We start from the raw sequence: 25,308 nt of genomic DNA on the forward strand, positions 1-25,308 counted from the left end.
GCTTGGAACTGAAACCTCAGGGAGTTATAGCCGTCAAGAGAATTAGTGCGCGTAGGGATGGGAAACTTGTTAAAACCAGGAGTGTTATCCTGACTTTTAACTCTCCCAAACCTCCTGATGAGATTAAAGCCGGCTACATCAACTGTCCAGTGCATCCATATGTTCCAAACCCTTTACAGTGTTTTAAATGCCAGAAATATGGACATTCTCAAATGGCCTGCCGTGGAGTCCTTGCATGCGCTTGATGTGGTGCAAATCACCATGAAACAACAGCATGTTCAGCCACGAAACCCACCTGCATTAACTGTGAGGGAGAACATCCAGCCTATTCACGAGCATGTCAGAGGTGGAAAGAAGAAAAAGAAATTCAACGGCTGAAGGCAGAGATAAACATATCGTACCAGGAGGCAAGGAAAGCAGTGAAACCTCTCAACATCAAAAAACCTACCTACTCCCGGAAGGTAGCAGGGAGGTGTTCGATTGGGACTCAGACGGAAATGTCCGTCCCTCCAAAAGAATCATTTACTCCCATCGCACGTTATCTTTTAAGCTCCCAAAAACCTGCACAGAAGGACCAATCAGCTGCCTCTACTATATCGGTACCTCCTAATGCTCCACAAATAACAAAAGCAAATGCAAAAGAAAAGAATAAGAAAGGTGAAATATCACCTAGTACCCAAGAAAACATGGATGTTGGGCAGAAGGAGGTACAAGAAGACTCAGTTTTGGAGCTCTTTGCTGGGGAGGAAATGGACACTGGACAGCGTCCATACTTCCCCAGGAAGGATAAAGATAAAGCCAAAACTGAAAAAGGTAAACCCTCAGCACCTCGGAAGCCGCCTGATGGACCCACCAAGCCAAAATAATGGCTAAATTCCTACAGTGGAACTGTCGTAGATTCCGGCAAAATACTGATGACATCAAAGCACTCCTGCAAAAGCACAAACCAGCTTGCTTTTGCATACAGGAGACTTACTTAAAGGCAAATGATGACCCCACCATGCATAACATTACCATCATTCGTAAGGATAGAATTGTGGATGGTCCTGCTCACGGAGGAGTCGCAATCCTCATCGGCAACCAGATCCCATTTCAGCCTTTGCAGCTTACAACTAGCATTGAGGCTGTAGCAGTTCGCCTTACAGTGGGGTTCTTATTAACTGTTTGCTCTGTCTATTTGCCACCTGGGATTGACATCCCCAGAAAGACCTTGATGATCTTATCATGCAATTGCCTTCCCCTTGTTTAATTCTTGGGGATTTCAATGGACATAATACTCTGTGGGGTAGTGCTCACATCAATGGAAGGGGACGAGTCATAGAGCATATTCTCACTGACAATGACCTCTCCCTCTTAAATGTGGGAACAAACACCTTCTTCCACATGCCTACCCGTACATTCTCTGCCATTGATCTTTCTATCTGCTCCCCTTCTCTCCTTCCTTCACTTACTTGGGAGGTAGAAGAAAATCCATATGGAAGCGATCACTTCCCTGTGATAACCACCCTAACTAGTGGAAGACCGTGTCTGCCATTTAGTTTACCGCGGTGGAAGATCGATCAGGCTGACTGGAATGCCTTTCAACATCTGGCAAACCTTGATATCCGTACAGTCAGTCAGGAGCCAATCAATGAAGCAGTTATTCATGTCACAGAAACGATTGTCCAAGCAGCTGCAATTGCAATCCCAAAATCATCCAGCCGGTTCCCACTATTCCCGAAACCTTGGTGGAATTCAGAATGCACGGCAGCAAAAAAAGCATAAAACAAAGCCTGGGGGATATTCCGCCGATATCCCACCACTGAAAATTTAATATCATTCAAACGTGCACGTGCAAAAGCACGTTATGTACGACGTCAGAGCCAAAGGAAATCTTGGATTCGTTTTACATCTTCCATAACTCAGGCTGCTAGCTCAAAAGTAGTCTGGGATAAGATCCGGAAAATGAAGGGAAAATATCCAACATGCCTTTCAGTGATCCTCGAGCACAACGGATGTCCAATTGCAGATCGAACTGCAGTTGCGAATAGTCTAGGGGAAACATTCGCAAAAATTTCTGCGATAACATCTTTTCCCGCAGAGTTTTTGGCCCTGAAAAAGAAAATTGAGAAAAACCCACCGAACTTCTCTTCAAAAGGGCTTGAATCGTATAACAAGCCCTTTTTACAGGAAGAGTTAAATACAGCACTTGCTCTCACGCATGCAAGTGCTGTGGGGCCCGATGACATCCACTACGAAATGCTAAAACACCTCTCACCACAATCTAAGGATCACCTTTTAATTCTGTTTAACAGAATTTTTATTCACAAACAATTTCCGGATTCCTGGCAAAGGGCTATCGTCCTTGCTTTCCCAAAACCAGGAAAAGATCCTAGCAATCCAAGTAACTATCGTCCTATTGCTCTGACAAGCTGTTTGTGCAAAGTCCTGGAAAGAATGGTTAATGCAAGACTGGTATGGTATTTAGAAACAAACGATCTGCTTTCCAGGACACAGTGCGCCTTCCGAAGAAATAAGTCCACTCTGGACCATTTAATCCGATTGGAAACATCCATTCGTGATGCTTTTATTAAATCCGAGCATTTGGTAGCAGTTTTCTTTGATATTGAAAAAGCGTACGACACAGCCTGGCGATTTGGAATTTTAAAAGACCTCTATAACCTTGGTCTTAGAGGTAACCTTCCTGTTTTTTATTAAAAACTTTCTTTCGAATCGCCAATTTCAAGTCCATTTAGGATCTACCCTCTCTCGAGTTTTCTCTCAGGAAGAGGGAGTCCCGCAAGGATCCGTTCTAAGTGTCACGTATTTCGCAATCAAAATAAACTCTATTGCAGAACAACTTCCACCCACTGTAAACAATTCTCTCTATGTAGATGACTTTGCTGTATTTTGTCATTCATGCAATATGAGGGTCATTGAAAGGCAACTGCAGAAAACCAATTGATCATCCTACAGCTTGGTCTATGGCTAATGGGTTCAGATTTTCATCACAGAAGACTGTTTGTGTACACTTCTGTCACAAACGTAATCTTCATCCTGACCCAGAATTAAGGCTTGGGCAAAATAACATCCCAGTTGTAGCAGAATTCAAATTCCTTGGACTTATTTTCGACAAAAAGCTGACATTTTTACAACTTATTCGTCAGCTGAGGACAAGATGTGTCAAAGGGCTTAACATCCTTCGTGCCCTTTCGTCAACCTCATGGGGCGCAGATCGTGCTACCCTTCTTCGTCTCTACCGGGCACTTGTCCGTTCCAAACTCGACTATGGGTCTCAGGTTTACGGTTCTGCTAGAGATAGTGCACTTCAGTGGTTAGATCCAATCCACCATCAAGCCATCCGGACAGCCACTGGAGCATTTCGCACATCTCCTGTCCAAAGCCTTTACGTTGAAGCAAATGAACCATCTCTGTCTCTTCGACGTAAGCAGTTGTCCTTACAGTACGCCTTCAAATTGAAATCCCTGCCCGATCATCCCACATGGCCATCCGTTTTTGAGCTGCGCTGGAAAAACCTCTACAACACCCGTCGGACTGCCAACAAACCTTTTGGTATTCGCATTCAAGGGCTGCTGAATGAGCTAAACTTGACAGTAGACAACGTTGCCCAGTCCCCAAGGCAATTCTTTCCACCCTGGCATGCTTATTTTCCAACTTGCCACTTCTCCCTTAAGATCTGGGAGAAGGCTACTACACTGCCATCTGTCTACCAGCAACTCTTTGCATTACATAGACAGCAGTATTCTGACTTTCTGCCAGTCTACACAGATGGCTCCAAGTTAGAATGTCATGTGGGATCTGCTGTTGTGTTCCCTCACAAAACATTATCCTATAAGATCCCACAAGAAACTAGCATATATACTGCAGAGTTGCATGCAATACAAACAGCCCTAGATCACATTAAAAATCGCGACTACCAGAGGTATATAATTTATTGCGATTCATCGAGCGTGTTACAGGCCCTGATATCGGTGAGTTTTAACCCTCATCCGATCCTGTCCAGGATCCGGCAGATTCTTTTCTCTCTCATGAAATTAGAATTCGATATTTGCTTTTGCTGGATCCCAAGCCACATTGGGATCCGGGGAAATGAATCGGCTGATACCGCTGCCAAATCAGCCATTTCCCTGGATAATCATTGCCTGTCAGTCCCCTATACAGATTACAGGCAAATAATATGCTCTAAATTATAATCCCAATGGCAAGATTCTTGGCACGGACAGGCCACAAATAAGCTACATCACATAAAGCCTGTAATTTCGCAATGACAGTCCAGTCTACGCAAGGTCCGAAGAGAGGAAGTTGTTCTTGCTCGGCTCCGCATAGGTCATAGTCATCTAACCCATTCCTATTTGCTGAGGGCGGATGACCCACCTATGTGCGAGATGTGTAATGTTATTTTAACTGTCAGTCATATTTTAATAGAATGTCCTGTTTTTAGAGAAGCACGACGCTTGTATTTTATCGCTTTTAATAATTTGACCGAGCCATTTACACTCAGTCAGATTATAGGTGACAGAGACAATATGTCCGACGTCTTTAACTTTTTACAAGCTTTTAATTTTTATACACAGATCTAAGTTTTTATGCTTTTTATTGTACCTGTTTTACATAAAAATTAATTGCTTGACGTGGTAGGCTTGGCTACCAAAATGTTTAGTAACGTTTTAACTTTGACTTGGCGCATTATGGTCTTAGCTGCCAATGCGCCATAAAAAATCAAATCAAATCAAATCAAATCCTGTATGTTCTTCCCATTCTGTTTTCAGCTCAGACCTGTTCCTTTTTTTTCTATCAGCATAACCAGTTTTCTTTAGTTTGGAAAGAAATCTACTCACTGTCGACTGATTACAAGATACTCTATAAGCAATATGACAAGAAGAACATCCTTCCTCACGTAAAGCACAATAGCACTCTTTCTTCGTGGCGTCAACTGCACATAACTCGCCATCCTGGCACAAGCAAGGAATGACTGCAACTTTTGCAGAATGTGCTTATATAGCTGAAAGTAACAGCTGATGCAATATTACTTCATCATGCGTGTCAATCTTATCTGATGCAATCTACAAGAAATATTGCCATATACTTATGTCATTCAGATGACAATTACAATTTTAAGGGGTGATGCACTTTCTCTGAACACCAGGGTATATAGGTAGGTTGAGTGGGTCAAAGCAGTGCTCTTCATCTGATTATCAGCAGTAACTCATCATGCATTAGGAATATCCAAATGAACTAAGTGGCAGCAATCATAACACATTGATGTGGGATATAACTATTGTCAAGGGTAAGGGGCCAGAATATCTACAGTGGTCTTAGACCATTTTTAGATTCCTTAAAGTGGGACCAATTAATGTTACCAACTGCAAATTCTAAATGGGAAGCATTCAGGAAAGTAATCATAGAAGCTGCTAAGCTTTTTATACCAACTGTGAGATATAGTTGAAGGTTTAGACCTAAATGGATGTCATATGAAATGATGAGACTAGTGCCAGAGAAGAAAAATGTGTGAGATAATTGTAAATTAGCAGGGGATATGGGATTCTACAACAATTATTGCCAACTTTGGTGTAGGCAGAAAATGAACGTGGAGATTTGGATGCAAGGCAATTTTGATATGCAATATTCTTATCTTGAACATCCTTAGCACATTAATTGGAAAACTAAATTTTAGATAAAGGATGTGATTTTAAGGTGGAGTGTGTTTTAAAGGATTTCATCCTTACGAGATTAATTTCACTTATACAATCTGAGCAAACATTGACATCAGAAGACTTAAAACAGTAATCCAACCAAGGAAAAGAATAATAGAAATTGTGCAGATCATTCTATTTTGCATTCTTGTAATGCGAAAAAATATGAGGTTGGGAATAGCCACAAGAGAAAGGCTCCATTGGTGGAGAGACCATCACCAAGTTTTGATCTGAGGTGCCTAGAGGACCACTCACCTTGACCATGTACTTGGAGGTGTAGTTTGAGAGGAAAAGATAGTGTTGGCTGTGTGGTTAGGATTGTATATTATTCTGGTAGATAAATAAACAAACTGTGTGATGTCATTAGTAATTGGAAAAGTCTCAGCATCTTGACCAGCTGAATCCATATGAGTAGAAAACAGAAGCTAGCTGGAGTTGTGAACATTAAAATCACATAGGAAAATTACCTCACTGTTAGGAAAGTTGTACTAAAGAAAGTGAAGTGTTCAAAGTAATTAGGCTAGTTGTGAAAATGATAGAAGCAACAGATGAATTTGACAGAATTGGGTAGAGAGATTTTAAGCCAGAGAATATTGAAAAGAGGAGATTCCAAATTACTAAGTCTGGCAGGAATATCAGCATATGCACAAGTATCACCTTTGGAACTAAAGTAATCATACAGCAAATAATTTGGACAGCTGAAATGAACCATGGTTAAATCAACCAATATGGATTCTGTTAGAAAAAGTATGTGTGGCTTGGCAGAGTGGAAATGGTCACCATTGAGATTGGAACTGAGATCAGGTATATTTGTGAAATGAATGAGAAATTGTTTGGGAGGTTTTGATCCCTTTGTAGATAAGTTTTTTCTATTATTTTGACTATTTATGATGTATTTGGTAGTAAGAAAAAGTAGGGAGGACATGTTGTATGAAGTAATAAATTTTTGGATATGGCATACACATGGCAAGAATATACCCAGTTCCTTGTCATAACTTGGCCTTGACAATGCCCCCTGTCTGCATACACCTGGCAGAGTAGAGACAGCAAGATTATACATTAGGTGATACAGAAGCCTCCTAGAGAGTAACCAATAGGTTTGGCCCATTGTACTAACTCGTGGCCACCCTGCGAACACGATTTTAGAGCTGTACTCTCAAAACATACAGAAGATTGGATCCTGCCATGATATCCGTCATAACCTTAAAAGACGTCAGTCATACTGCATAATGGAAGAGATGGGATGGGGTTAATCTGTTTCTGCAGTTTGTTCTTGTGATATGATTTGAACCCCAAAAAAACTCTTGCAACATTTCATTGACTTTTACTTGCAATATTTCAGTAGTTGAGTGTGTGGTGGCAGGTTGCCCTGTGTTGAAGACGTAGGTAGCCAAATCAGGAAACCTAGGCAGCCAAAGTCCTTACGATATAATTTAAACTCCGAAAAACTCTTGAAACGTTTCATTGACTTTTACTTGTAACATTTCAGTGGTTGAGTGTGTGGTGGCAGGTTGCCCTGTGTTGTTGGAGTGTGAGATGTTGCTTTTGTTTTTCTCTAGAAATTCAATAAACTGTATTATAGATGACCTAGTAAACATCAGAGGTGACAGTTTGTTCAAAAAAATGGTTCCAACTACCCCTCCTTGAGATATGCCACACCAAACTCCAGTTTTTTGGGCATGTAAGGGGGATATACAACTTGCAGATTTTCAATTGTTTTTTGTTGTGTTTTCTTAGTGAAATGAACTGAACCAAGCAATATCCCCTTTTGAATGCTGCATTTGCCACATTTTATAATTTGTGGATTTCAAAATTGTTTCCCTAATGTTGTCTAAAGTGTCTTGTATAAGAACCACTTTTCTTCTTTCATGTTCCTTATTCTTAGCTGATCCACACTCACAAAAGCAAAGCATTTATTATCTTGAAAATTACAGCTTTCCATGGACAGCTAGTGTCGGGGAATTTTTCAATAAATTTTTGTTGACATTCACTGTTAGACTTCATTTCTAAGTAAGTTAAGATTTCACTAAAAATATATTGATTGACAGTATATGGCATGATGCTTATTTACCAGTAATCATGCATTTGACTTCAAACATGGATTGGGATAAACTGAACATTTGAAATGCAAAACTATACATAACATTTTCCTCCAGCAGCCTTGCACAATTACACCAGTAATTGTTATATGGTAGTGTTGCACTTAATACAAATAACACGAGCCTACTTTTGAAATGGACACCTTGCAGCTGCCAAATATAGTAGTCCTACAGTTAGCAGTAGAACATCAATTTTTCTGGTGGTGTACAGATTCAGTCTTGCAATGTGCATGCGAATAGTCATGTATGCTAATCAAGGACCACAACAAGCTCACTAGTATCAAATAAAAGCTTGAGAGAGCCTGGTTTTCAATTTAGATAAGGTTTCTTGATTTGAAATATCATATATAAAATTAGTTTTGAATAAAGAGAAAATCTGTGTTATATAATATTATTTTCAGCAAATACTACTGCTTTTTAGCTTTCTAATGTATAAAAACTGCCCTTAATATACCTGTAAAGTTCTTTTTATTCTAAATATATGGTAGCATATAACAGGCTTTGTGTCCCCCCCCCCCCCCCCAATTCATTTATTTATAAATATTAACTTTTCAAATTGGCCATCACAATGAAATTTTCTGGTGGGGGGGGGTGAACATTATTAGAGTTTGTCATGTCTCTGAAAAACATCATATATGTTGAAAACGGACTTTCATTTTACATTTTCTTATACTGAGGTTTTTTTTTTTAGTGTAGAATCCAAGTCGAAGTAATGAATTTCTTTAGTGCTTATTAGAGGATTTGTAGATTTTCTGGACCTGTCTGACAATGATGTTGTGGTGGTACCCACAAATATTTTGCTGTGTGGTAGTACTTTTTTTATCTAAATTTATTTTTAGGATCATCCTAAGTATTTTTGAAATTACTGAGTAAAATTGATTGAAATATAGAAACATTTCATAGCTGATCTTTTGCACTTAACCTCACTCCCAAGTTATTTAAATTGTTATCAGCTGCTGTTTTAATCTTCATCCAGTTTAACTTCCTTTGGGTTCCCAAGTATTTTCACTCATTTCTTATATGTACTTTGGTGCCATTGGAGTTGTTCATGCTCTATGCTGTTTTTTTATTAAGAACCTTCAGGTAACGATTTCATATGCATTTAAATATAACAAATTCATGTGCATTTAAATATTACAAATTCATATTCATTTATATATTACAAATTCATATTCATTTATATATAACAAATTCATATGTATTTAAATAGATAAACAACCTTATTGTTTTAATGTCTTATTTTTGTTATATTATAACAACTGTAAGTTATATGGCAAAATATCTCTCTCTCTCTCGTATGAATTTTATGTGATTGTGATTATCAAGTTAGTAAGTAAGAAAGACTTAAAATCAAACACGTTTTGAACTATTTTAATTAGTTTATTTGTATGCAAAGATTAGTTGGTACAGTTAACCCAAAACAATCCCAAAGACTAAATAAAACTGGCAACGTTTCAGATTTCAAGTGGGAAGAGTTCTAAAACTTCAAGTTTTATAACTTCTGCCACACCCAAAAAACCCTAGGCCTCAGGATGGATTTTGATATTGAAATATGAAATGTAGCCAATTTTATTTAGTTGTTGGAATTGTTTTGGTTCTAATTATAGCAATTTTCCTTTGCATTCAAATAAACTAGGATTATAGTAAATGAATTTGAAGTGCTGGTCAAGACATCAAAAGTGGATATCGTTGGGATATCAGACATGTGGTGCCACATGGATGTAAGCAGTACAGAATTGGAATGTGGGGAGTACAATGTGTACAGAAAGGACAGGAAGGGAGGAGGGGTTATGCTGGTAGTTAAGAAACACATAAAATCTAAGGAAGTGCATCCAGTTGACATTGGTGGACAATGCAATGTTGAGTCAGTGTGGTGTGACATAAGCACTTGGAAAGGGAAAATGAGAGTAGGTATGTGTTATAGGCCTAATGAATCTGATGAGTATAATGAGCAATTGTGCACAGAAATAGAGTGGGCCAGTAAATCAGAATGTCTTATAATGGGGGATTTTAACTTTCCAGATATTGGCTGGAACTTGTGGGTTGGTCACTCACACACTAGCAAGCCTTTTGTCGATTTATTGGATGACTGTTTTCTACAGCAACATGTTTGAGAGGCAACCAGAGGGAGTAATACTCTTGATCTGATTATCAGCAGTGATTCTTCATGCATTAAGAATCTGCAGATAAAGGAACCACTAGGTGGCACAGATCACAGTGTACTGATATGGGATTTACTTAAAGATGTAACTACCATCAGAGGTAAGGGGAAGGGTTTTTGCTTTTGTAAAGGTGACTACAGTGGTTTCAGAAAGTTTTTAAATTCTATACAGTGGAATCAACTAATGATGTTACCAACAGTGAATTCTAAATGGAAAGCCTTCATGGACTTAATCTTGGAGGATACTAGGCTTTTTGTACTAACTAAGAAATACTGTTCAGAGGCTCGTGGCAGAAAAGAGAAATGCATGGGATGCACATAAATTATCAGGTGACACAGAAGCTTATGGCGGATATAAGCTAGTCTGTAATCAAGTCACAAAGGAGGTTAGGCAGGCAAATGCAGATTACGAGAAATCTTTAGCAAAGGATGCAAAGAAAAATAGCAAAGAGTTTACTTATGTAAACTATAGAAGGAAAGGGATGAATCAGATTGGTCCACTTAACATAGATGGTTTTACTATTGATGATCATGCACAGGTAGCTGATAAACTGAATGAGTATTTTGATCTGCATTCACACATGAGGGGTTATTCAATGAGGGGAATGCCAGAAGTTTTTCAAATCCTAACAGGAAGCTGAGTGATTTTGTAATAACTGAGAGCAAAGTGGAGAAGAAATTGGTTCTAATTATAGCAAACATAAGGTTCTAATTATAGCAAACATGAGTTTAAACATAAGGAAGGCACCTGGAGTGGATGGGATCTATTCATTTATATTTATAAGGAGGCAGCAAAGGAAGTAAGCAAACTCTTAGCCATAATTGTGAAAGCTTCTTGCACTCATGCGAGGTCTTCATGCACTGGAGGTGTGCAAATTTGTCCCCAGTTCACAAAGGGGTGACACAGGTAATTACAAACCTGTTTGTCTAACTTCTGTTCCAGTAAAAATAATGGAGTCACTGATTAAGGAAGCATTGCAGGAACATCTAGACAAGACTGCAGTTATAGTTCAGACACAGCATGGATTTGTTAAGGGGAAGTCTTGTCTGACAAATTCGATTGGATACTATGATGTGATCACAAAGGAACTGGATGCAAAGAATAATTTTGATATCATATACTTTGATTTTAGGAAAGCTTTTGATACTGTGCCACATGGAAGACCAGAGGGAATAATACTCTTGGCATTAAGGGCAAGTTGCTACAATGGATAAAAGGATGGTTGAGTGGGAGAATACAGAGACTGGTTATCAATGGACACTGCTCTTCATGGACTAATGTTATTAGTGGAGTCTCTCAAGGTTCAGTGTTGGGCCCATTGTTGTTTTCAGTATTTATCAATGATATCTTTGGCAAAGAATTCCAATTCTGCACAGTATATATCTGTGACACCACGTCTCCGATATCCCAACAATATCGATGAAGATATATCAGGGTTAATGTCTAAGTTTTCAGACGATATGATGGTTGGCAGGGTTGTTAATGACAGTAATGATAGTACACTACTGCAACAGGATCTGGAAAAGTTGAGCAGATGAGCTGAGAGGTAGCAACTGAAGTTTAACATTGATAAATGTAAAGTACTGCATATAGGTAGCAGTAACCCCAAAGTAATGTATCAAATGGATGGTACTACACTCAGGGTAGTGTTGAATGAAAAGGACCTGGGGGTAACTGTGCAGTCAGATATGAAGTTTTCTGAGCAATGCAAAAAAATGCTGCAAGAGTAGCTCATGGTGTCTTGTCAATGATATACATCAATTTTGCTAGCCGGGATAAGGGGGTGATTGTTCCCTTGTATAAGGCAATGATCAGGCCACACCTTGAATACTGTATACAGGTCTGGAGTCATTTTAGGAAAGATGTTGAGCTGCTGGAACAAATACAGAGAAGGGCAACGAGATTGGTGGGTGGAACAAAGGGTTAGTGTTACCAAGAAAGGCTTAAGTTTTTTTAAGTTGCAGCTTCTAGAGATTAGGTACCTGTAAAGTGATTGAATTGAGATGTGTAAGGCCTTGAATGGGTTGAGCAGGCTCAATGCTAATGGGATTCTTCTTCTTGCTCAGATTACTCACCTGAGGGACATAAATTCAAATTGTGGAAAGACAATTGTAGAATAGATGTGCAAAAATTTGCCTTTAGCCAGTGGGTGGTTGATAGTTGGAACAAACTTCCATCTGTTGTAGTGGGGGTCAGCAACTTAAATAAGTTCAAGGCAGAACTAGACAAACATTTGGTGTGAATGGGTTGGTGAAATGGAGAGAGTGTATTTTTTTTATTATTTTTTTTTCCTTTTGCTTATGCTATATAAGCTGGCTTTCTTGCATCATATGCCTCTACTAATGCTAATCATAATGCTACAAATCTTTCTCACAAAGTTTTAATAAATAGAGGGTATGAGTCAAGGGATTTGTACTTTCTAGTATGCTTCAGTAAAACTAAGATTGTTGCCACATATGTCTCTTCATTTAAGATACTTCAAGTTATAATTTAATTTTGCTCTAACTTATTGTTGCTATTTAAATCTTGAGAGAAACAATGCACATTAATTTGTATATCATAGCATCAGATATGCTAAATATCTTCTAACATATCTGAGCTCTACAAATTGAATTTTTTTTAAAATGAATTGTAACATACCTGGATTCATTTCAGTTCAGTCAGATCTTATAGTAAAAGTAATAGTAGTGGCATGTGATGCAAGAAAGCAAGTGTTATGAGCTTATGCAGCATCAGCCAAAAAAAAAAAAAAAAAAATCACACCATTCCCTCCAAATGCCTGTCCAGTTCCTCCTTAAATTTAGTTAATCTATCAACTTCCACAACGACAGATGGAAATTTTTTCCAGCAATTAGCCACCCGCTGGCTAAAGGCAAATTTCCGCACATCTATTCTACATCTGTCTTTTCTTAATCTGAACAAGTGGAAGGATCCCATCAGAATTCAGCGTGCTGAACCTATTCAAGGCCTTATACACCTCAATCAGATCACCGCACAGATGCCTAGTCTCCAGCCACTGCAATTTGCAGAACTTAAGCCTCTCTTGGTAAGAGGATCCATTCATTCCTCTCACCAATCTTGTTGCCTTTCTCTGTACACGCTCAAGTAAATCTACATCCTTCCTAAAATGAGGCCTCCAGACCTGTACGCAGTACTCAAGGCGTGGCCTGACCATTGCCTTATACAGAGGGATAATCACCTTTTCCTTGCTAGCAAAATTCCTATATATCATTGACAAAACCCCATGACCTGCCCTGGCAGCCTGTCTGCATTGCTCAGAAAACTTCATATCTGACTGCACAATTACTCCAGGATCTTTTTCATTTTCTACCACCTTAAGTGTAGTACCACACAGTTGGTACGTTTCTCTGGGGTTACTTCTACCCATATGCAGTACTTTGCATTTGTCAAGGTTAAACTTCAGTTGCCACTTCTTAGCCCATCTGCCCAAATTACCTAGATCCTGTTGCAATAGCACATTGCCATTACTGTCATTAACATCTCTGCCAACCTTTGTATCATCTGCAAACTTCGACACTAAGCCTGATATACCTTCATCAATATCATTGATAAATATACAAAACAACAGAGGACCCAACACCGAATCCTGTGGGACTCCACTAATAACATTAGTCCATGAAGAGCAGCACCCATTAATTACCACCCTCTGTCTTCTCCCACTCAACCATCCTTTTATCCATTATAGCAACTTACCCTTAATGCCATTCTGCTCCAATTTGTACAATAGTCTTCCATGCGCAACAGTGTCAAAGGCTTTCCTGAAATCCAAATATATGTTATCAAAATTAGTTTTTGCATCCAGTTTCTTTGTAACCACATCATAATATCTTATCAAATTTGTCAGACAGGACTTTCCCTTAACAAACCCATGCTGTGTCTGAATTATTGCTGCAGTCTTGTCTAGATGATCCTGCAATGCATCTTTAACCAGTGACTCCATTATTTTACCCGGAACAGAAGTTAAACTAACTGGTCTGTAATTACTCGTGTCACCCTTCGATCCCCCTTTGTGAATTGGGGATACATTTGCACATCTTCAGTCCGTGGGGACCTCCCCTGAGTCCAAGGATGCTCTCATAATTATGGCTAAGGGTTTGCTTAGTTTTTTTGCCACCTCCTTTAATATAACTGGATAGATTTCATCCACCCCAGGTGCCTTTCTTATGTTGAACTTCAACAATTTCTCCTCCACTTTGCTCTCAGTTATTACAAAATCATTAAGCACCCTGCTACAATTTGATAACCTTCTGCCATTTTCAAACCTTAATAACTCCTCATGTGTGAATGTAGATGCAAAACTTATTCAGTTTGTTTGCTATCTGAGCAGGATCATCAACAGTTGAACCATCGATATCAAGTGGACCAATCAGATTCATCCCCTTCCTTTTAGAGTTTATATAAGTAAAGAAACCCTTGCTATTTTTCTTAGCATCTTTTGCCAAAGATTTCTTGTAATCTGCCTTCGCCTGCCTAACCTCCTTTGTGACCTGATTACAGACTAGCTTATATCTGCCATAGGCTTCTGAATCGCTTGATAATTTATATGCATCCCGTGCATTTTTCTTCTCTGTCATGAGTCTCATTAGTTCATTTAATAACCATTTAGGCCTAAACCTTGAACAATATTTCTTAATAGGTATGAAACTTTTAATAGCATTCACGATTAATTCCTTGAATGCTTCCCACTTAGAATTTACTGTTGGTAACATTGTCAGTTGATCCCACTGTACAGAATTTAAATACTGTCTCAGACCACCGTAGTCCCCTTTACGGAAGCAAAAACCCTTTCCTTTACCCCTGATGGTAATTATATCTTTTAGTAAATCCCACATCAGTACACTGTGATCACTGCCACCTAGTGGTTCCTTTATCTGCAAATTCTTAATACACGAATGATCACTGCTGATAATCAGATCAAGAGTATTACCCTCTCTGGTTGCCTCTCGAACATGCTGCTGCAGAAAACAATCATCCAATAAATCCAGAAAAGTCTTACTAGTGTGTGAGTGACCAAGTTCTAGTCAATATCTGGGAAGTTAAAATCCCCCATTCTAAGACATTCTTATTTACTCTTCTACTCTATTTCTCTGTCCAATTGTTCATTGTACTCATTCGAGTCATTAGGCCTATAAACACACTCCTACTCTTATTTTTGCTTTCGCAGTGCTTATGTCACACCAAACTGACTGAACAGTGCACTGTTCATCTATATCAACTGGATGCACTTTTGATTTTATGTTTTTCTTCATTAACAGCATAACACCTCCTCCCTTCCTATCCTGTCTATCCTTTCTGTACACATTGTACTCCCCCAAATTCCAGTTCTGCTTTCCTTATATCTGTGTGACACCACGTCTCTGCTATCCCAATAATATCCGCCTTTGATGTCTTGACCAACACTTCAAATTCATCAAATTTATTTACTATACTTCTAGTATTGGTATACATGCAAGTATACATGTACCTATCCTTATTATTAGTTACCCTAACACATCCCATATACCCACCTGTTTCACGATCACTGCCATCAGTCCCTGAAACCCCCAGCTCCCCTCGTTCCAGGTCGCTACTTATTCTAATAGAAGTTGTGCAAGAATCACCTTCACCTCTGCCTGTGGCTACTTTTAACCTTTTAGTCTGTGAATCCCTCCCCAAGCTAGCAGTTTTCCGACCCACCTAACACTGCCTCGATAGCATCAGCAAATATTCTTGCACTCTTTCTATTTAAGTTTTGTTTTGTTTTGTTGTTTGGTTAAGCAATATGGCCTTAGCAACTAAGGCCATATTGCTCCGGGATATGCGGTGGTCATTCCCTGACCTTTCCATGTGCTACACAATGCTGCTCCTTCCCACCTGGCTACGGAGGCGCCTCTTTCTATTTAAGTGTATCCCATCCATGTAGAAGCAGTCTCTCCTGTTAACAAGCACAGACCACGCTGAAAAAAATTCTACCCCTCGAGCCTTGCACATTCCCTCCAGGGCCGAATTGATTGACAAAGCTCTGTATTCCCTTCTATCATGTCTGGACAGAATTGCAGACACTTTCAAATTTAACTTGAGAGAATTTAACTTGGGATTTGTACTTTCTAGTATGCTTCAGTAAAACTTAGATTGTTGCCACATATGTCTCTTCATTTAAGATACTTCAAGAATAACTTAATTTTGCTCTAACTTATTGTTGCTATTTAAATCTTGAGAGAAACAATGCACATTAATTTGTATATCATAACATCAGATATGCTAGATATCTGCTAACATATCTGAGCTCTACAAATTGAATTTTTTTTTAAAGTGAATTGAAACATACCTGGATTCATTTCAGTTCAGTCAGATCTTAAGTGCACATCTGGCAACATTTCCAGGAAGTGGGTTATCATTTTAGAGCAGTGTGGAATAAATATAGAAAGAAAGCACAAGCACATAGTTAAATGTCAAGAAAATGCTACAGACTCTTACCAAATCAATGTTGCCATTTCACAATAATAAGGCTCATTACAATAATAAGGTGAGGCAAAATGGCTACCACAATAAAAGGTACTAATTTGTATATCAAATTTCAGAGACAATTTAGGATTTTATTACAAGCAAATTCCCATCCTTATATATTTTGTATTTACAGGATCACTTGGTTTGCTACTTGCCTGGTACTCTTGCTCTTGGTTACCACTACGGGCTTCCAGATTCACACTTACAACTTGCTTTTGACTTGATAGAAACATGCTATAACATGTATTCCCAAACTTTAACATTTTTAAGTCCTGAGATTGCATATTTTAATATGCAGTCTGATGGGGGATCTGACATTATTATCAAGGTTTGTATTTCCTCTGTGGTAGCTTCTAGTTAGTTAACTAAGGTCTATTAATAATTTTTTATTTAAAATAACCTGTTCCAAGAAAGGGTTGCTTAGATGACTAATATCGTCAATATTTATATTAAGCACTAATTAATTTTCACTTTTCCATCTTATCTGAAATTTTACATTCTTTGTTTGATTTTATAATATTGATTGGGATTACATTATAATTAAATTGAATTATTTTTAGGCTCATGTGCATATCCATCTTTATTATATTAAGAACTTATATTATATTATATTCTTTATATTAAGAACTTTTCCATCTTATCTGAAATTTTGCATTCTTTGTTTGATTTTATAATATTGATTGGGATTACATTATAATTAAATTGAATTATTTTTAGGCTCATATGCATATCCATCTTTCCCTCTGCATATAATAACTTGACTCCCATTAGATGGTGAATTTTTTATTTGGCTCTTGAAGAAAGATTTGTCAAGATATCCTAGATTTTCTTAAAATTAGACCAACTGAAATATAATAATTATTATTATATTTCAGTAATATCTAAAATGTTATTTCAGACATTATTATTATTATTATTATTATTATTAGTAGTAGTAGTAGTAGTAACGACTCATAATCTAAGAATGCAAAGAAAAGTAGCAAGGAATTCTTTGCATATATTAATAGTAGAAGGTAAGAATGAATTCATATTGGTCCAGATGTGACTGGTATAAGCTGTTGATGATTGTCTGCAGATAGCTGATAAACTAAATGAATATTTTGCATCTACATTCACACTTGAGTGTGAATGTAGATGCAAAATATCTGAAAACTTGATGTTTTTAGAGATGGGGTTAGCAGAAATCTCTCTAATAATGATTGGGAGTTAAAAAATGATTTTATGAAAACAGAAAATAAGGTGGAAATGAAATTGCTGCTAACGATGAATAAAGTGCTTGGGGCTGATGGAATTTATGCAATTATTAAAAGAAAATGCAAAAGAGGTAATCATACCTTTTTTCCTCATAATAAGAGCAGCCTTAAATTCAGAAGAAGTACCTACAGATTGGAGGTACTTTTATTGAGAAGTACTTTCAACGTGCAGGTACTTTTGCAACTGTATCATCTATTCACAAGGGTGATTTAAAGGGTGAAGTGATTAACCACAGACCTGAAATTTATTCTCTATACTGTGGAAATAATGGCATCAATAGTTAAAGTAATGCAAGAATATCTTGATAGGCATGGAGCCATAAGATAGTCACAGCATGGATTTTTTAAAGCAAGATTGTGACACCTCATCTGATTAGTTACTATGAGGTTGTTACAAAGGAACTGGCTGCAAAGAATATACTTAGATTTCAGCAAAGCCTTCGATGCTGTACCACGTGTAAAAAAAAAGTGCAGCCATTATCAACCCACTGCAGGATGGAAGCCTCCTCAACAATTCATGCTGAGGGAAATGGACCAAAATTGTTGAATTTGAGGTACTGCTGAAAGCATCAAAGGCGGATATTGTTGGGATATTAGAGATGTGGTGTCACACAGATATAAGTAATGCAGAACTGGAATTTGGGGAGTACAACGTCTACATAAAGGATAGACAGGATAGGAAGGGAGGAGGGGTTATGCTATTAGTTAAGAAACATATAAAATCCAAGGAAGTGAAGCCAGTCGACATCGCTGGACAGTGCAGTGTCGAGTCAGTTTGGTGTGGCGTAAGCACTGGGAGATCAAAATTGAGAGTAGGAGTGTGTTATAGGCCTAATGACTCTGATGAGTATAATAAGAAACTGTACAGGGAAATAGTGGGCCAGTAAATCAGAGAGTCTTATAATGGGGGATTTTAATTTCCCAGATATTGACTGGAATTTGTGGGTTGGTCACTCACACACTAGCAAGGCTTTTGTGGATTTATTGGATGATTGTTTTCTAAATCAGCATGTTCGGGAGGCAACTAGAGGGAGCAATACTCTTGATTTGATTATCAGTAGTGATTCTTCATGCATTAAGAATCTGCAGATACGGGAACCACTAGGTGGCAGTGATCACAGTGTGCTGAAGTGGGATTAACTCAAGGAGGTGACTACCATCATGGGTAAAGGGAAGGGTTATTGCTTTCGTAAAGGCGACCACAATGGACTGAGACAGTATTTAAATTCTATACAGTGGGACAAACGGATGATGTTACCAACAGAAAACTCAAAATGGGAAGGGTTCAAAGAACTTATCTTGGAAGCTACTAGGCTTTACATACCAACTGTCAATGGATGTCAGATGAACTAATGAGACATATGGCAGAGAAGAAAAATGCATGGGATACATATAAATTAACATGTGACACAGAAGCCTATGATAGATATAAGTTGATCTGTAACCAAGTTACAAAGGAGGTTAGGCAGGCGAAGGCAGATTACGAGAAATCTTTGGCAAGGGATGCAAAGAAAAACAGCAATGAGTTCTTTACTTATGTAAACTCTAGAAGGAAGAGGATGAATCAGATTGGTCCACTTGATATCGATGGTTCAACTGTTCATGATTCTGCTCAGGTAGCTAACAAACTAAATCAATATTTTGCATCTACATTCACACATGAGGAGTTATTCAGGAAGGGGAATGCCATAGATGAAGTAAACACTAGCAGTGAGCTAGATGATCTTGTAATAATTGAGAGTAAAGTGGAGGAGAAATTGTTGAAGATAAATACAAGAAAGGCACCTTGGATGGATGGGATCTATCCAGTTATATTAAAGGAGGCAGCAAAGGAAGTAAGCAATCCATTAGCCATAATTATGAGAGCTTCCTTGGACTCAAGGGAGGTACCCACAGACTGGAGATGTGCAAATGTAACCCCAATTCACAAAGGAGGATCAAAGGGTGACACAAGTAATTATAGCTCTGTTAGTGTAACTTCTGTTCCAGGAAAATTAATGCAAGCACTGGTTAAAGAAGCACTGCAGGATCATCTTGACAAGAATTCAGTTATAGCTCAGACACAGCATGGTTTTGTTAAGGGCAGGTCTTGCCTGACCAATTTGGTTGGATACTATGATCTAGTCACAAAAGAATTGGATACAGGGAATAACTTTGATATTATATATTTGGATCTTAGAAAGGCTTTTGATACTGTTGCACATGGAAGACTGCTGCACAAATTGGAGCAGTGTGGCATTGGTGGCAGATTGTTGCTGTGGATAAAGGGATGGTTGAGTGGCAGAAGACAGAGAGTGGTAATTAATGGACACTGCTCACCATGGACTAATGTTATTAGTGGAGTCCCTGAGGGTTCAGTGATGGGTCCATTGTTGTTTTCTGTATTTATAAATAATATTGATGATGTTATATCAAGCTTAATGTCCAAGTTTGCAGACAATACAAAGGTTGGCAGGGTTGTTAAAGACGCTATGCTGCTGCAACAGGATCTGGAAAGGTTGAGCAGATGGGCTGAGAGGTGGCAAATGAAATTTAACATTGACAAATGTAAAGTACTACATATGGGAAACAGCAACCCCAGAGCAGCGTATCAACTCTGTGGTACTACATTGACAGTGGTAGAGAATGAGAAGGACCTGGGGGTAATTGTGCAGACATATATGAAGTTCTCTGATCAGTGCAGACGGGCTGCAAGAGTAGCTCATGGTGTCTTATCAATGATATACAGGAATTTTTCTAGCAGGGATAGGGAGATGATTATTCCCTTGTATAAGGCAATGGTCAGGCCGCACCTTGGGTACTGTATACAGGTCTGGAGGCCTCATTTCAAGAAGGATGTAGAGCTGCTGGAACGAGTACAGAAAAGGGCAACAAGGTTAGTGAACGGAACGAAGGGTTGCTCTTACGAAGAAAGGCTTAAGTTTTTAAAGTTACAGTGTCTGGAGACTAGGCACCGGCGAGGTGATCTGATAGTGGTGTACAAAGCCTTGAATGGTTTGAGCATGCTCAATGCTGATGGGATACTGCCTCTTGCTCAGAATAATCACCTGAAAGCGCATAAATTAAAATTGAGGAAAGACAGATGTAGGATAGATGTGCGGAAATTTGCCTTTAGCCAGTGGATAGTTGGTTGGTGGAACAGACTTCCATCCCTTGTTGTGGAAGTTGATAGCCTATATAAATTTAAGGCTCAGCTGGACAGGTATTTCGAACGAACGGAGGGATGAAGTGGAAGGGTTTGTTTTTTTTTTTTTTTTTTTTTGGCTGATGCTGCATAAACTTGCTTTCTTGCATTGTATGCCTCTACTAATGGTAATACTAATCTGCCACGCTGGTCCAGTGCGGGTTGGCAGATCGACCGTATTCAGCAGGCAGTTGGGCTTGAACCCGGTCTACTCAGAGCGTGTGCTACTGCACCTGCTCCTGACCACTCGGCTACGGAGCCTGTACAATTGTGTAAATTGGAGCAATGTGGCATTAATGGCTAGTTAGTACTGTACGATGGATAAAGGGAGAGTTAAATGGTAGGAGACAGAATGGTTATAAATGGTCTTGTGGTTTAATATAATTTGTGGATTTCCACATGGTTTAATGTTGGGCCCTTACTGTTTTTAATGTTTATTAATGATATTGAGGTTATAAGTATTTCAAATTTTGAAGTCACAAATGTGGGCATAGTGATTAATAACAATAATCAGGGTATGCTACTTCAGGTGCTGCATTTAGGCAGCAGTAATCCTGGAATAACATACATATGGGTTACCACCCAGATGTATGTTATTTCAAACTGTATATATTGAAGTATGGAAAAGATCTAGGAGTAACTGTATGGTCCAATAGGAAATTCTCTGAGCAGTTCAAGGAAGCTGCTAGAACACCACATGGGATCCTGTTAATGATATATATAGGAACTTTGCCAGAAGAGATAATGAGGTAGTTATTACATTGCACGAGGCAAGAATTAGGCTACATCTGGGATACTGCATACAAGTTTGGAAGCCTCATTTTGGGAAGGACACAAACCTATTGGAAAGTGTGCAGAGAAGAGCAACAAAAGTAATTGGGAGGGGGGCACAAAAGGATATTCTTAACAGAAAAGAGGTTCTCAAAATTGCAGCCTCTAGGGAACTAGACATCTGCTTATCTGCTTGGGGACCTAATTGAAGTGGAAAAGGCTTTAAAGGGTTAAGTAAACCAAATGCTGATGATATAATTAGGCATCTTTACACATTACAGTTTTCTTAAAGAGTCAAAACTGTTAGCAAATGAGTTGCATGATGAGTACTCGGTTGCTGGGTCATATTTAGGGTGTTGACAGGAGAGATAGGTCAAAGTGGAAGAACGGGCTCTAGTGTCAGTAATTTACTGATGATACTGTCTAGGTCATCACTCTTTACGTTAAAAACTATGGTAGTTTTTTCACAAGAGTGTCCTCGATATAGCATTACTGTGACATGAAGTAGCTGCCTGGAGTTGTTACAAAAACACTCAACAAAATTACGCCTATTTTCTGCCACTCACTACTTCTGGCATTCCTTTCTGGACTGAGAGGTATATTTACTTGACTTTCTCAAGAGAAAATGAATTTGTTTTCACATGGAAACTACAACGCTCAGGAAAAATTAGGGGTACAGATCATGCCTATGCTGTATTAACTTTTTGCATGCGAGGTGCATCACGGGTGCAATATTACCTTAGAAGGAAATTTAAATACAAAGTCATAAATAGTCCTATTAGCAGTTAAAATAGTAATTTTATATTTATCATGTAAATAGAGATGTGTTACGTAAGAAAAACCCATCATATAAATCATCTTAAATTTGCATATCTTTCTCTTTATTTTTAATTTCCAACACCAGATTATTAGTTATGTAAGGAGCTTAACAATTTTGGATAATTCCCAGTGTTTCAATCTAAATTAATTAATTATGAAGAGAAATATCTCCACTCTCCCTCTCGTAACAACAAATTAACAATTTTCCCAAGATTTTGATACAAGTATAATCTGTTGGAAATAATTTTCATAAGGGGGCATAACTTTAAATTGAGAAATATTTCAGAATAGATGTGCAGAAATTTCCATTCAGCCAAAGAGTAATCAATTGTTGGAAAACATTTATACCTAATGTTGCAGAGGTGGGTAGTTCGAATAAATTTTATTATTAGTATGAGCCACATGATGCAATAGAGCCCAAAGCTTTGGCTGCATCAGCCAAAAAATGAATAAAAAACAATCAAGAGGCAAAATGAACTATTATTTCACTTTCACTCCCTTGTCACATTGGTATCTGTCCAGCTGACCTTTAAATTTCCTCAAGGTGTCAGCCTCAACCATCCGTGGAGTTAACTTATTCCAGTAATTAACCCACTGGCTAAAAGAAAACTAAAAGAAAATTGCAGAAAAATCCAGCAATCCACTCAAAGTAATTCCCCATAATTTGTATTTATGGCTCCTAGTTACTGGAATCATTTATAACAGTGAAGATTTCACCTTCATTCATTTTTACTTTCACCTCTCAAAGCCTTATATGCCTCAGTATATCTTCTCTGAGGTGCCTAGTTTCTAAACTCTGTTAGCCTACATATTCAAATTTTTTTTTCATATGGAATCTTTGGACCCTTTCATTAAAGAAGCTTGATATCGTCTTCTTTTTTGGGTGTGTAAACATCTTTGGCGGCATCTACAGAATTTTGGATGGTAGTAAAATCACGACAAAGAGGGAGGTGATCTTGCAGGTCACCTACTAATTTTGAACGGTATTAAAATCAATTTGTTGCTATTTTGCGACGCGGAGATGACATCCTTTGTCGTCATTTCCGTTTCATAACAAAGAAAAACGGAGTCGGGAGAAGTGATTGCACAAGGATCACGGGAGGTGATCTTGGATGTGCTCAGAGCTGGCATAAACCAGCTCTGAGCACATCCAAGATCATTACATTACATGCGCTTCAGCCTTATCAGTTGAGGCACATGTAATGTAGGCATTACAGTACCTGTCTGTATTTCCATCAAGAGGCGAATCATAAATGTTTTTCTGCAACCAGCTGGGCAAGTCAAGAATATTTGCAATTAGAAGATAGCAGACTCCAAATTACGTGTATGAGTAGAATGTTTTGCTTGTCATTGGCCAATCTTATCAAGTTGCAGAAGTCCTCGTTGGTCATCAAGTTTTTGCATTTCTTTGCAATTACGCTGAGTCAGTTGCGCACAGCGAGCTTTAGATCCTCATTCATCTTGCTGCTTGGATGATTGTAAAAGTTTCGAAAGGGGTCTTCTTCTCGCAGTCGATTACAAGGCTATGCAGATCGTTACTGCATGCTTCGTCAGGGTCAACGTTGTTGTCTTGACACGTCGTCTTATATATTTCAATTGTTTTTCGAATGTCCAAGTCCAGTTATACAATTTATGGTCTAGTGTGAGCTCTTCATTGTCATCGTAGATCGTGACATATTTCATCTCTGACAGTATCTCTGTTTCCTCATTGTGAAATGGCGTCTCCGTGGCCAGGTGGGCAGGCAGTGCATAGCACACGCTTCTTGATTAGACTGGGGTTCGAGCCCGTGACCATCAAATACGGAGGATGCGGAAAGGTCAGGGAATGACCACAGCATATTCCTGGTGCAATATGGCCTTAGTTGCTATTGCTCCTAAAAAAACCAAAATAACAATCATTGTGAAATGGAATGTGCAGCATTACCATCTTGCACTTGTACTTGTTGAGATCCTGAGCCAAGTCATACTTTCGATCCACACATAATAGCATATTATGCGTGGATACTGTTGTTTCTTGAAGATCTCGTAGCACTGCATGTGTAATTTGCAACAAAGCACGACAGAGTAACATGTCCAACATGATAGTATGATTGTAACAATACAAATACTTGTATTGTTGCAATCATACTATTCATCAAATGACTACAATCAAATGGGTAATTAGGCTATTGGCCTCATCATCAGCCATTTTCAATCCACTGCAGGATGAAGGCTTCCCCAGCAACTTTCCAGTTCCTTCTGTTTTGTGCAGTGGCCATCCACTTACTACTTATGAACTTGTGAATTTCATCTGTACATCTCCGTCATTGTCTTCCAGGTCTTCTTCTAACTCCTCTTGGGTACCATTCTGTTATTTTCTTAGTCCATCTGTCATCATGTCTTCAAACTATGTGTCCTGCCCAAGACCATTTTAGTTCTTTAGGTTTGACGAGAATGTCCTTTACTTGAGTTTGCTGCCCAATCCATGTGTTTCTCTTTTTATCTGACAGTCTGATTTCTAATATAATTCATTCCATTCTTCGCTGTGTAGTTCTCAGCTTCTCTTCCATTCTTTTGGTGAGTGCCCAAGTTTCACTTCCATAAGTCATGGTGGGGAGTATGCATTGGTTCATTATTTTACATTTGAGACAAATTGGGATATTGCTCCTCAGTATATTACTATATTTCCTGAATGCTGCCCATCCAAAATTTATTCTTCTCCTGACTTCCAGCCATTTATCATTATTACAGGATAATGACTTGTCCCAGATAAGTACAGTGGGGGCCCCAACATCCAATAGTAATTTGTTCCACAAAACCCATTGTATGTTGAAAACATTG

General features: G+C 38.5%; 1 protein-coding gene across 1 annotated transcript in view; it reads left to right on the forward strand.

Moving 5' to 3' along the window:
• The window catches only part of alpha-Man-Ib (alpha-Mannosidase class I b), a 189,605-nt gene that overhangs the window by 150,018 nt on the left and 14,279 nt on the right, over positions 1-25,308 (forward strand). The window contains exon 10 of the mRNA XM_090390023.1: positions 16,595-16,789. Coding sequence (XP_090246149.1) covers positions 16,595-16,789 — 195 coding nt within the window. The remainder of the gene's footprint in view (positions 1-16,594; positions 16,790-25,308) is intronic.

This window comes from Mastigoproctus giganteus, chromosome 2 (genome assembly GCF_048544385.1).
Source record: "Mastigoproctus giganteus isolate SK-2022 chromosome 2, ASM4854438v1, whole genome shotgun sequence".
Lineage (NCBI taxonomy): Eukaryota > Metazoa > Arthropoda > Arachnida > Uropygi > Thelyphonidae > Mastigoproctus > Mastigoproctus giganteus.